Genomic DNA, 14,298 nt, shown 5'->3' with positions numbered 1-14,298 from the left:
TTGAACCTGGGAGGCGGAGGTTGTAGTGAGCTGAGATCATACCACTGCACTCCAGCCTGGGCAACAGAGTGAGACTCCATCTCAAAAAGAAAAAAAAAAATCAGCCAGGTGTGGTGGTACATACCAGTAGTCCCAGCTACTCAAGAGGCTGAAGAGGGAGGATCATTTGAGCCAGGGAGATGGAGACTGTCAGAGGCGTTAGAATCAGAACAATTCCATCTTGACTGAGGGGTAGGAAAATGAGGCTGGGACTTGCTGGGCTGCATTCCCAGAAAGTCAGGCATTCCTAGCTCTAGATGTTTATGGTTAAGGGAACAGATTGATAATGTTTACTAAATAGACCCAGACTTAGGAGTGTCCTGATATCCCAATGTCTGGAGAACAGAAGCATTTCTAATTTTGCTTTAAATAAAATAATATCAATTATTGCAAAATATAGTGATTAAGAAAATCCTTGATCACAAACCCTTGTAGCAGAGCGCATCTCCCCATGATCTTTTTTCATCCTATATATAAACATGTATTGTACCTAGGGTGGACGTGTTCCTCCTCTTACTTTCGGGAACACCCTGCTCTGCCTATGGAGTAGGCATTCTTTATTCCTTTACTTTCTTAATAAACTTGCTCTCACTTTACTCTATGGACTTGCCCCGAATTCTTTCTTGTGTGAGAGCCAAGAACCCTTTCTTGGGGTCTGGATCCAGGCCCCTTTCTGGTAACAGTTGCAGTGAGCTGAGATCATGCCACTGCACTCCAGCCTGGGCGATAGAGTGAGACCCTGTTTCAAAAAAAAAAAAAAAGACTTACACCCAGTGTGGACAGCAGTTTGGAAGAGGCTACCCTGGGAGGAAGCAAGCTCCCTGTAACTAGGAGTGTGCAGGCCAAGGCTTCCTCATGTCCAGGGCCAGGATGCCATGGACCATAGGGAAGGACCTGTTGGGCTGGAGAGCACTCATTTGGGCTTCCGGGTTCTGCCTCCTCTTCCCATGTTGCCTGTGAGGTTCCTACAGGACTTACACTCTGGTTGGGTCTGACACTTTCTCTTTCTTCTCCCATCTCATTTTTTCTGAGATCATCATGAGGCAACTGTTGGATTTCCCCACATTTCAGAACCTTCATGTCAGCCACCACCTTGGGGGGTCCCTTGTTCCATGCCTCCCCAACCTGGCTTCCTGATGCTGGCTGGCTCAAGGCTGGCCTGTCCCAGCAGGACAATTCACTCAAATATTAATTCATGTGTGTGTTCCCTTGGGCTTTTTTCCCTTTCTTCTCTCTTCTTTCATTCCAGCAGGGAGCAGGCTCTAGGTTTCCTGTCCTCAGGGGATGTTTGTGGCAAGGCAGAAAGCAGTAATGGATTGCAAGATTTCCCTTCCTGTCTTTTGTCTCCAGAGCTTGGGTCCCTTGAGAAGGTTCTGCTGGGTGTTCTGGTGGGTTTGAGTAGAGAGGGAGGCTCTGAGGATGAGGGGAAAAGAATACCATCTTCCCTAAAATAAAGCCTGGAAAAGAGGATGGGGCAGAGACAGGGCAGTCTGTGGGTTCCATGAGCAGCGAGGAGCCACGTACCCTCTGAGAGAGGGCCCACGGAAGCAATTGACCTCCAAGGGGCAGGATGCAGGCTGACCTAGGGAGGCTGGGCTCCTAGGTTCCCAGCCTCAACAAGACTCTGCTCCAAGCATGGTAAGGGAACCACATGGGCCAGGATGGCAAGTGGGCATCAGCATAGTGACCACAGTGGGCTGATGCTGATGTCTGCTGAGGGGGGCCTCCCTGGTGCTTGGGCACTGTGTAAGACACAGGACCTTTGCTTCACGTTGGTCAGAGAGCTCTGAGAAAGGCTGAGATTGAATTTCTTGATGATCTGGCAGGATGGGCATTCAGGGTAGAAATTAAGTTGATTTTTAAATAAAATACAGAATGTCTATTTTTTACATGCTTTAGGTCTGAGGCAAACCTTATTTGACACCTTTCTCCCCTGCTGGACCCTGAACTCTGCAAGAGCAGGATTCATGTTTATCTTGTTTTCTGTTCAAACTCTTGTGCCTAGCAAGGGCCTGGGGTGAAATAGTGGTTATCTAGTAAATATCAATTGAAAGAGTAGTGCAAGAGATGGTTCTAACCAGCAGTGGGTGTGGCCAATGTCAGACTTTTGGGGGAAAAAATGAAAGCAAGAGGAGATGCCATCATGCCGCCAGGGAGTTCTTGAACTGCTGATGGTTCGGAGACAGGCAAAGGGTCCACAGAGCACACCAGCGCTAGCGGAACTACCATTCCAGGACATGCCAGGCCACTGATATATGGGCTGGTAGCTACGCATACATGAGCCTGCTCCATCTTCACTGGGACCTGCCAGCAAGTCCTACACTCCTTCACACACAAGCAAACAAGTTCCGAAGGTAGGCAACTTGTTCAGCATCACATAACTAGAGAGTGGCAAGACTCAGATCTGAGCTCAAGCTTGCCCAAGTAGAAAACTCCTGCTTTGACTGAGCTCGCACCTATAATTCCAGCATTTTGGGAGGCCAAGGCAGGAGGATTGCTTGAGGCCAGGAGTTTGAGACCGGCCTGGGCAACATAGTAAGACCCCATTTCTACAAAAATTTTAAAATGAGCTGGGCATGGTGACATGCACCTGTGGTCCCAGCTACTCAAGAGGCTGAGGTGGAAGCATCACTTGAGCCCAGGAGTCCAAGGCTACAGTAAGCTATGATGGCACCACTGCACTCTAGCCTAGCCTAGGTGACAGAGCAACACCTTGACCCAAAAACAAACAAACAAACAAAAAAAACCAAAACTCATACTTTATCCACTAAGCCCCCTGAGTCTGAGTCAGACAGCCCTGATGCGGGACTGGAAGAATTAGGAGGCATCTTTGTGGTGTGATTTGAAGGAATCTGAAATCCTACCATGTCTTATTTTTTTGAGTAAGGTAGCCTGCGTGGATTATTCATTTATACCTTAGAGCTGCACTGTCTCATACAGTAGCCACCTGTCACATATGGCTCTAAGGAATGAGATATGGCCAGTCCAAATTGAGATGTGCTGTAGGCATAAAATACACGTTGCATTTTGAAGACTTAGTATGAAAAAAGGAAAATGTTTCATCATTAATTTTTTACTATTTATTTTATGTTAAAATAATATTTTAGATATAGTAGCTTAAATAAAATGTATTATTAAAATTAATTTCTTTTACTTTTGCATGTGGACAAAAAAAATTAGAATTACATATGTGGTTCATATAACATTTCTTTTGGACATGCTGCCTTAAAGAGAATCAGTGAATCTTTGCTCCTTTCTGAGTCCCGTCTGAGCTCTGGGAGAGTGGTCTGGGAGGGGCGCCACAGTGGTGGGAGGGTCCTGGACAGCTGAGAGTGCTGGAGTGAGTGCTGCCCCAGGAAGCAGGAGGACAGGCTGGGGACAGACTGATCACTTCTCAACATTTTTTATCTGGAAGGGGCAGGGTAAGCAGAATTTTCTGAGTTCCTTGCCTGGGTTCCTTGTTCTCATAAAGAGTAAAAACAACCACAGTGTCGTCTGCTCCCACGTGTACATTCCTATTTGGTCTACACTGCACTTTTTTTTTTTTTTTTAATGGAGCCTTGCAGTGTCCCTTAGATTGGAGTGCAGTGCTGCAATCTCAGCTCACTGCAACCTCCGCCTCCCAGGTTCAAGCAATTCTCCTGTCTCAGCCTCCCGAGTAGCTGAGACTACAAGCACATGCCACCTCACCTGGATAATTTTGTATTTTTAGTAGAGACAGGGTTTCACCATTTTGGCCAGGCTGGTCTCGAACTCCTGACCTCAGGTGAACTGCCTGCCTTGGCATCCCAAAGTGCTAGGATTACAGGCGTGAGCCACTGCGCCCAGCTACACTGCACTTTCATATCCATCATGCCATTTAATTCCCACAATGGTCTGTCTGGTGCAGGGATTATTATTGCACCTATTTTACAGAAGAGAAAACTGAGACCCCAAAAGGGGAAGTGTCACCCAGGCAGTTATTGGCAGAGCAGGCTCTCAAACCAAACCCAGGTTCTCTAGTCTCCCTGTCTCAGTCCTGTCTCCTGCTGTGAAAGAGCATGGGGTTTGGAACAGGAGGGGAGCAACAGACCTTCAGGGGCTGAGTGGTCAGGGGTGGCATCCAGGGAGAAGTGAGCTTTGGAGTTTGGGTAGATAGAAAGGGAGAGCAGATTTGAAGCAGAGGCACGGTGGTGGAAGGTCTTGTGCAGGATGCAGTGGGGACACCAACCTGATTACAGCAGTGCTTGGCTGGGGTAGGGGCTGGGGCCAAAAGATGGGCCAGAGCCAGACTTGGGTGGTTTGGAAGGCCAGGCTGAGATTTTGGCAATATTCTGTGGCTATTGGGAGCCCTAACTGTCCTTAGCTCCTGACTCTGTGTTCTCCACAGATTTCTGCCGCTTGCCCCCTCATCTGTTTTGAGGACAGCTGAGTAATAACGGGCTCCAGAAACAGGAAACATGCCTCTGCTCAGTGCAGGGATTGCAGTGTGACCCATTTGGGCTGTGTTTGCCTTGGTCAGCAGCCCTGGTGGGAGAGGACTGCTGGAACTTCCCCTCTGGGGGCTCTTTGCTGATTGCTGCAAGCCTGCTGGACACCATGTGCTGTGTATGGCTCAGCCCATGGAAGGCCCTCCTGTCTGCTGGGCCCGCAGGGATCCAGGCGCTATCCTTGGTGAGAGCTGAGTTCCTATTAAAAGAAGGCTTTGTCCAGGGGCTAGGTTCCCTGACCCACAGAGCCAATGTGGACTCTGGGGTGATATGGAACCCTCTGCCAGCCTCGGGTTCCTTCACATATCACCAAGGGAAGCAGCCACGGGGATGAGAGATCTGCTTAACTTCCTCCCACCCTGTGAAAGAGAGTGTTTTTCAGCAAGAGCTGAGTTTCCATGAAGAATGAAACACACTCCCAGCTTTCTTTTTTCTTTTCTTTTTTTTTTTTTTTTGAGGCAGAATCTTGCTCTGTCACTCAGGCTGGAGTGGTGCAATGATGCAATCTCAGCTCACTGCAACCTCCGCCTCCCGGGTTCAAGCGATTCTCCTGCCTCAGCCTCCCAAGTAGCTGGGATTACAGGCACCTGCCACCACGCCTGGCTAATTTTTTGTATTTGTAGTAGAGACAGGGTTTCGCCATGTTGGCCAGGCAGGTCTTGAACTTCTAACCTTAGGTGATCCACCCGCCTCAGCCTCCCAAAGTGCTGGGATTACAGGTGTGAGCCACGGCAGCCAGCCCCGGCTTTCTTTTAATGAGATTCATGCCACTGGCCATGCTTCTTTTCCCTTTGGCTACCAGAAACCTCAGAACCAAATAAATGGCTCAATGGTGTCAACTGAATTAATCTTTATGGGTCCATGCATTTATGTTTTTCTCTATCATTCTGAAAACTTTTGCTCTTATTCATATTTTTCCTGCTCCTTAGCCTTAATTGATTGGTTTCACCATTTACTAGCCATGTGACCAGGTTACTTAATCTCTGTTACCCAAGTCCCTCTGGTATAAGATGGGGGTAATAACTATATCTACTTCACAGGTGGGTTATGGGGACTAAATGAGATAATCCATACAAAGATCTTAGAACATTGCATGGTGCAGAGTAAGTAATAAATGTTAGCCTAATTCCTACTGTTGTAGTAGTACTGTACCTTTGTGTGGTGTGAGCTGTCTCAAACCTTTTATAGACTATAGTGCAAGTAGGATATAGAAAAGCATATGCAAACACAGTGGGATGTCTTCTCACACCCGAATGTGTATAGGTACAACATAATATATTAGAATAGAATAGAATGGCTATTATAAAAAATATGACAGATAACAAGTGCTGGCGAGGCTGTGGAGAAAACGGCACACTTGCACCCTGTTGGTAGGGGTGTAAATTAGCACAGCCATCATGGAAAACAGTATGGAGTTTCCTCCAAAAGTTGAAAATAGAAACTTCGGATCTAACAATCCACTACTGGGTATATATCCAAAGGAAATGAAATCAGTATATTTAAGAGAGAGAGAGCTGGATTTATTACACACTTAAAAATAACTAAGACACTAAGACACTTTGGGAGGCCGAGGCAGGTGGATCATCTAAGGTCAAGAGCTCGAGGCCAGCCTGGCCAGCATAGTGAACTCCTGTCTCTACTAAAACTACAAACATTAGCCAGGCATTGTGGTGCATGCCTGTGTTCCAGCTACTTGGGAGGCTGAGACAGGCAAATTGCTTGAGCCCGAGAGACAGAGGTTGCAGTGAGCCGGGATTGTGCCACTGCACTCCAGCCTGGGTGACGGAGAGAGACTCCGTTTCAAAATAAATAAATAAATAAATAAATAAACAAATAAATAAATAAATAAATAAATAAAAATAACTAAGAGAGGGACCAGGGCTGGTTGTGGTGGCTCACGCCTGTAACCCCAACACTTTGGGAGGCCAAGGCAGGCAGATCACTTGAGGCCAGGAGTTCAAGACCAGCCTGGCCAACATGGAGCCTGGAGCCTGTAATCCCAGCTACTTGGGAGGATGACGCAGGAGAATTGCTTGAACTCGAGACGTGGAGGTTGCAGTGGGCCAAGATTGTGCCACTGCACTCCAGCCTGGGTGACAGAGTGAGACTCTGTTTCAAAAAAACAAAACAAAACAAACAAAACCAACAACTAAGAAAGTATAATTGGAACATTCCTAACACAAAGAAATGATACATTCTATTGATTGGTTATACATTGAAAAATAAATTAAAGAAATAAGAAATGATACATTCTTTCTTGTTTCTTGAGGTGTTGGATACCCCATTTACCCTGATGTAATTATTACACATTGTATGCCAATTCAAAATATCTCATGTAAGCTGGGCACAGTGGCTCACGCCTATAATCTCAGCACTTTGGGAGGCTGAGGGGGGTGGATCACTTGAGGTCAGGAGTTGGGGACCAGCCTGGCCCACATGGTAAAACCCTGTCTCCTCTAAAAATACAAAAATTAGCTGGGTATGGTGGCGGGCACCTGTAATCCCAGCTACTCAGAAGGCTGAGGCAGGAGAATCGCTTGAACCCTGGAGGCGGAGGTTGCAGTGAGCCGAGATTGCACCACTGTACTCCAGCCTGGGCAACAGACAGAGAGAGAGAGAGAGAGACTCTGTCTCAAAAAAAAAAAAAAAATCTCATATACCCAATAAACATATACACCTACTATGCACCCATAAAAATTAAAAATGAAAACATTTTTAAAAAGAAAATGAAAAAACACAAATTTTCAAATAAAAGAATGTATTTAAATAAAAGAAAGGAGAGAGATCTGCACTCTCACGCTTACTGCAGCACCATTCACAGTAGCCAATACATGGATTCAACCAAAGAGTCCATCAATGGATGAATGGATAAAGAAAATGTGGTATGTATATACAAAGGAACACTATTTGGCTTTAAAAAAGAAAGAAATTGTGTCATTGTGAAAACGTGGATGAACCTAAGGACATCGTGTTAAGTGAAATAAGCCAGGCACAGAAAAACAGATACTGCATGATCTACCTTGATGTGGAATATAAAAAAGCCAAACTCATAGAAGCAAAAAGCAGAAGGGTAGTTACCAGAGCAAGTTGTTAGTCAAAGGATACAAAATTTCAGTTAGACAGGAGAAATAAGTTCAGGCAATCTATTGTACATCATGATGAGTCCAGTTAATAACAATATATTGCATACTTGAAAATTGCTAAGAAAGTAGGTTCTAAGTGTTCTCACCACACACACAAAAAGATAAGTAAGTGAGGTAAGGCATGTGTTAAACAGCTTGACTTATCCACTCCCCAATGAATACATAGATCAAAACATCATGTTCCACCATAAATACATACAATTTTTACTTGTCAGTTGAAAAACTAAATTTAAAAAATAAAAACGTTAAAAAACATGTAAAAAGGAAAAGCATATAAGTTTAGAAAAAAGACACTTTTTCTGTTAGTTTTCCCCTTAAGAGCTGGCCTGCTCGGAGAAAGATGTGAAGAACAAGCACTCCTGTTTACTGCATCTGTGCTTTGGCACTGAACTGCCCACCTCACCACTTTGCCTTACTTCATTCTTACAAAGACCCCGAGATGCAGATGTTATGGTTATACCCATTTTACAGATTTCAGAATTAGTAAGTGGCAGAGCCTGGCTGGTACGGTGCGGCCACCATATTGCATGGTAGATGCACCTGACAGTACTAGCTTCTTAAGCATACCCTGAGAATGATTGGTCTAAACAGAACTTGCATTTGGAGTTCTTTTTTTTTTTTTTTTCTTTTTTTGAGATGGAATCTTGCTCTGTCATCTAGGCTGGAGTGCAGTGGAGCGATCTCGGCTCACTGCAACCTCTGCCTCCCGGGTTCTAGCGATTCTCCTGCCTCAGCCTCCCAAGTAGCTGGGGCTACAGGCACAGGCCACCACACCCAGCTAATTTTTATGTTTTTAGTAGAGACGGGTTTCACCATTTGGTCAGGCTGATCTCGAACTCCTGACCTCAAGTGATGTGCCCGCCTCAGCCTCCTAAAGTGCTGAGATTACAGGTGTGAGCCACCACACCCAGCCTCATTTGGAGTTCTGAGCTAAGGAATCTGGGAGTGGCCAACCCAGAGATTAATTTCTCATTTATGAAGAACATCTGAACCCCTGGCTCATCCCATGAAACACAGAATGTATGAAGGATCAAGGCCCTTTGTTTTGGGTTAAGTGAAGATTGCCAGGTGGAGGGTGCCATATAATCTGCATGGTTTTTACAAATGGTAGTGATTCTCTGTCCAGCCCACCACCACTGGACCACCCTGTATGTAAGTTCCCTCAATAAACCCTATGTCTTGTTTGCTGACTCGGGGTCTTTTCTTCAGCCCCTCGAGCATGGTGCCATCCCTACTGAAGTCAGCAGGCCTCCAGCATGACATGTGTCTAACCCCTGCCATGTCTAGCCCTGTCCCTGCCTCTGCAGGATGCCTTAGACACCAAGGAAGTTCGCATGGTGCCTCTTGGGCCTGATCAGCTACCTTTCATCTCTTCTTTAGCCTCAATCTCCTCCTCTGACAGATGGCAGTGTTGGACTAGCTCAGCTGGTTTTTAGGAAGAGAACCCTTTTCCCAATTGAAATCTTATTCTTTAGATTTAGTCTTTAGACAGGTATAAAAACACAAAATAGTAGAACTACTCGGACTGAAGTGTGTGTGTGTGTATGTGTGTGTGTGTGTGTGTAGAGGGGTGGAAGGCCCTTAGCCCTGCTCAGTGATACCCCTCCTCCTCCTCCCTATGGTGGTACCCTTGGGGTTCTGTGGGGTTCAATTCAAAAAACCACTCAAGCAGATCGCCCCAACGGGGCCTCAAGCCCCACTGATGTTAAAGGAAGCTCTATGTGCGGACCTGGTGGTCTGGGGGAGCCTTTCCTCAGCCCTTTGGCGCTAGGACCTGGCTTTGTACAGACAGGTGCAAGGGCCCGTGGTGCTGTCCAACCTCTGGACGTGTCTTTAAGCCTCTATGGGCCAATCCCTCCATCAGTGAGATGCAGCGGGGTCTAGAGGCAGTGCCTGCAAAGAGGAGGCACTGGGGACTGGGAGGCCTGCAGCACCTCCCTCACAGAGGCTGCCGTGGAGACACAAAGTCCCAGGGAAATGGAGGCCTCCTGGCTGGGCAAATCCCGATAGACCAGCCCTAAGTCCTGGGTTTTAAGGACCATTGCCACCTCACACTCCTGTCCTCCATCCCTGACTATTCCCCCAAAGAAGTACATGGAAGTTAATGACTGGGTGACAGTGGACATCACAGGCTTACAGACTCTTAGCCAAAATTGCAGCCATTTAGAAATGTGGATTTGGGGAGTCGTAGACCATTCGAGGAACAGACTTTTAGCATAATGTAAGTACTTGAGAAGCTCTATTAGGAACACAGACTTTAAAACCATATAATTTTAGAATCCCAACCTCTCAGACATATTCCAGAAATAACAGACACACAGACTCCTCGTCTCTATGGTCACAGAGTCTAGTGGTGCTCAGAAGCTGGAGAGGGACGGGGTCCTCATGGAACAGGCTTGCCTGCCAGGAAGTAGCTCTCTGGGCCCCTCCGAGCCCCTGACCCAGCTCCAAGGGCATGTTCTCAGAAGGACCGGAGGGCATGGTGGGCACAGGAGAGTTGCTGGCTGAATGGGAGCACCACTACCACAGGGACAGATGGGGACGAAGAATCTGTCAGGGAGCCCTCAAGAGACGATCTTTACCCCACAGACCCTGCAGAGCCATCTGCCAGGAGTCCTTGGGCCTAGTGGGACCTTGGGGACTGGCTGATTGTAGACAGGAAGACTGAGGCCTAGAGGGAGGTGAGGCCTGTCCTGGGTCACTCCTATGAGGGTCTCTTGGTAGCACCTGAGCTCTGAGGCCACAGATACAGGGACAGAGCCAAAGGCAAGAAAGTAGGGCTCCTATCCCCTCCCATTCCCTGCATGGCCTCCCCCAATCCCATGTCCTACTCTTCTCTGTGGGGACTGCTATTGCCCCCTGCCCCCCAGGCAGAGAATCCCATAATCATGGCCATGGGAGAAACCTGAGCTGTCATTCATCATCCCCCGTCTCTCTGCATCGGGCCTTCCTTCATCTTCTCAGACCTCCTTGGGGCAGGGGCTGTGGAATGCACCCCTCTTTTCCCCTGTGAAAATGCTCACGTATTTCTCCAGAGACAGTGAGCCATTCAGAGGAGACGGCCTTGAACCTGTCAGAGCCGACAGACCTTGTCTGATCTGCTGCCCATTAGACAGATAGAGACACTGAGGCCAGAAACCTTCTCTGGGCCACATAATTCTTGTATTACATACTGCCGTCTCCTGGATACCTTTAAAAACAGCATTTACTTCTAAGAGGGTATTTAGGGGACCCCTAAGCCCTGAGCCTGGGAGGGGACGCCTGGTGAGATTTCAGAGTTAGCTCCGCCCTTCACTTTCTCCTCTTGCCCATTCTCTCGCCCTGCAGAAGATACACATCCCATGTCTGGGGGCCTGGAATTTCTGGCAGCCAATTCAGCCTCATTGGGCCTTTGTTCCTGGTTTATTCAACTCCTCATTGGTGGCCCTCCTGGGCCAGGCCAACCGGTGTTACTGCAAGCAGACCCGGCCAAGGCAGCCTCAGGGAGGTGGAGGAACAATTCCTCCCACATCAATATTTATTGCCTGAGAGCTGCTGGAAGCAGATCATCGTGTTCTCAGCCCTTGTTTCTTTTTAAAGAACCTCTCACCCCCTTCCCTCCCCACTCCCCGTCCCCAGTGTGCTGACAGAATGAATCCAGGCAGCCAGACAGGTTCACAGCTGGGGAGCCAGGGTTTCAAAGCATCATAGAGACACAGCTCTTAAAATTTGAGTCTCTGAATCATAGCAGCTCCGACTCAGGACTCGTGCATTCTCAGAATCTGAGGCGCACAGAATATTGCTCCAGGAACCTAACCTCAGCATCTTACACAGCAGCACAGAATGCGGAAGTGGCTGGCATGTGACAGAGCCCAGTGTGGTCCCCCACCCCTAAACTTTGCTTCTGTCACCTATCCCACCCATGGCTCAACTGGCATTCTTCTCTGTTCAAATTTAGGACTCAATTTGGAGATCATCTGTAACCAGCAATAGAGGCTCTCTCTCTTTCCTTTATAAACAGCATTCCACCTCTAAGTTCTAGGAATTTCATCTTCTCGAAACTTTGGCCTGAACTAGGCAGAATCAGAAAGGCCCGTCTGTGGTTCCAAACTGTCTTCTTCCCCTGAAACTGCTCACTCCCTGGTAGCTGCTTCCCTCTGCCTCTGAGACAGCTGCACCCAATCCCAGCATCAGCCCAACTCATCACTGTCTTGGGGACATCCCATATCAGGGCAGCTATGTGCACTCCCCAACCTGGGTATCTCCCAGATACACCTCTATCCGCTCGCTGCCAATGCACGGCTTCCACCTGGCCTGAACCACCATCAGAGCTGTCTCATTTCTCTCCCTGCCCCCACTCTCTCCAAACATATTCAAATGCATCAACCTGCCACAGAAATGGTATTGCAGCAAAAACATTCAACAGGATTTTTATAAATTATCCCTTTGAAATTAGAATTACTTAGCAACAAGTAAGTTACTTAATTTATGATTGTCTATGATTTCTCAACAGCCACCTCCCATACTTGAGAAAGAGGAAATCTAATGCACAAATTTTCAGAATGTAATGAAATGTGTATAAGTATTAAAAAAATTAATGAACTTGACATTACTGGCATGTAATTAAACTTTTAGGCCTGGCACGGTGGCTCACTCCTGTAATCCCAGCACTTTGGGAGGCCGAGGTGGGCAGATTACCTGAGGTTAGGGGTTTGAGAACAGCCTGTCCAACATGGTGAAACGCCATCTCTACTAAAAATGCAAAATTAGCCAGGCGTGGTGGCACACGCCTGTAGTCCCAGCTATTTGGGAGGCTGAGGCGGGAGAATCGCTTGAACCTGGGAGTTGGAGGTTGCAGTGAGCCGAGATCTAGCCTGGGCAATAGGGTAAGACTCTGTCTCAAAAAATAAAAACAAATAAACTTTAAAAATTGTTTCTATTTTGTCATTTTCTTTTTAATTTGAAGCCAACTTGTTGTTTTTCAGGCCTCGTGTTTTTGCGGGTATCTGGAAAACTTGGAAGTCCCTGGCCCAGAATGGCTATCCGGCCTAGTGGCTCACATGATCCTGTCCTCTCCTACCAGCTTTGTGACCCTGGGCAAATCCCTCCACTGGGCTGGGCCTCTGTGTCCTCTTCTGAGGAGATACCCACCTGCCCCAAAAGCGGAGGAGGAGGATTCTAGATACCCCTGGAGCATCACTCCGGTCGTGACTTGTCCATGAGTCTGTGTCCTCCCTAGACTGTGCCTGCTGGAAGGGTGGAGGCCATGGACTGATCTTCAGATCCAGCCTGCGGCCTGCACTCCATGCCTGTTTGTTCCCTTCACTGTCCCCGAAAGGGCCAGGTTTATTCCCACAGCCAAATCCTTCATGCAGGGTGTTTCTGTGCCTAGAATCTCTGTTCCTCTCTCCTTTCTGTGCTTCCACACATCCTTCAAAGTCCAGCTGAAATCCCTCCTCTTCAGGGAAATCTTCCCAGACCATCCTACCCACCCTCCCAATTCTTAAGATTCCTATGGCACATTCAGAATTTACAAAAACTTTAAGTGATGAGCACAGAGGCCATATTGTAGTGGTTAGTATGAGGGGCATGGGCTCAGAAAGGTGCACGGTCTCATCCCAGCGCTGCCCTTGCTTGCTGGCTTTGTGATCTTGGGTAAGTCACTTTCCAACAGTGGCTCTGGGCCTCCTCAGCTGTGGACACGGCAGGTGATATTCACTGTGCAAGGCTGTCAGAAAGATGTGATGGAGCCCAGGCAGAAAGTATAGTGCCCAGGGGGATGCAGTGTAATTTTTTTTTTTTTTTTTTTTGAGATGGAGTCTTGCTTTGTCACCCATGCTGGAGGTCAGTGGTGCAATCTCGGCTCACTGCAACCTCCACCTCCCAGGTTCAAGCAATTCTCCTGCCTCAGCCTCCTGAGTAGCTGGGACTACAGACACCCGCCACCATGCCAGGCTAACTTTTTGTATTTTTAGTAGAGATGGGGTTTCCCCAGGTTAGCCAGGATGGTCTCGATCTCCTGACCTCGTGATCCGACCGCCTCGCCTCCCAAGGTGCTGGAATTACAGATGTGAGCCACCATGCCCAGCTGAAGTGTAATGTTACAAAGGAGAACAAGTGGGTGGTGCTGGAGCCTGGACCCAGTCAGGTGACATGGAGGGAGCTTACCTTCCTGGCAGGTGAGTCTGTGACTGCTAAGACCTTTCGCCGAAACTGAAGCTCACGTTTTTCCTTGGGCATTTCCTTGGGGAAGAAGAAGTAAGGGATGGCAGCCAGGGCCACTGCGCCGGCAGCGATGAGGAAACCCAGCCACCAGGCACCCACCCATCGGGGGTCCTTTATGGTCAGGCTGATACCACCTGGAAGAGAAGAGCACGGTGACATTAGGGTCAGGATGATAGGCTGTCACTTCTAAGCCACCATCCTGGGACTGGCCTCTGAGACATGAGGTGGCCCAGGCTGGGAGTCAAGAGACCTGAGTTCCAGTCTGCTCTGCCAGGTGTGTCCTGTGTGACCCCGGGCAAGTCCTTGGTCCTTTCTGAGCCTTGGCTTCTTCAACTACTAAGGCAGTGTCGTGCAGTGGTCAAGGCCATGGACTCTGGAGGTGGACTGCTGGGTCTGAATTCCATTACTAACTCATAACCTTGGGCAACCTACATAACCTCTTT

The 14,298-nt window shown here is 47.9% G+C and overlaps 1 protein-coding gene across 3 annotated transcripts in view; it reads right to left on the bottom strand.

The window, feature by feature from the left end:
* SLCO2B1 (solute carrier organic anion transporter family member 2B1) overlaps positions 1-14,298 on the bottom strand; it is a 55,315-nt gene that overhangs the window by 20,095 nt on the left and 20,922 nt on the right. For all 3 annotated transcript variants that reach the window (XM_055282957.1, XM_055282958.1, XM_055282959.1), the window contains one exon: positions 13,799-13,989. In XM_055282957.1, the coding sequence (XP_055138932.1) occupies positions 13,799-13,989 (191 nt within the window). The remainder of the gene's footprint in view (positions 1-13,798; positions 13,990-14,298) is intronic.

Source organism: Symphalangus syndactylus, chromosome 6 (assembly GCF_028878055.3).
Source record: "Symphalangus syndactylus isolate Jambi chromosome 6, NHGRI_mSymSyn1-v2.1_pri, whole genome shotgun sequence".
Lineage (NCBI taxonomy): Eukaryota > Metazoa > Chordata > Mammalia > Primates > Hylobatidae > Symphalangus > Symphalangus syndactylus.
Note: the sequence above shows the minus strand (reverse complement) of the source record. Positions and strands in the feature narration are given on the sequence as shown.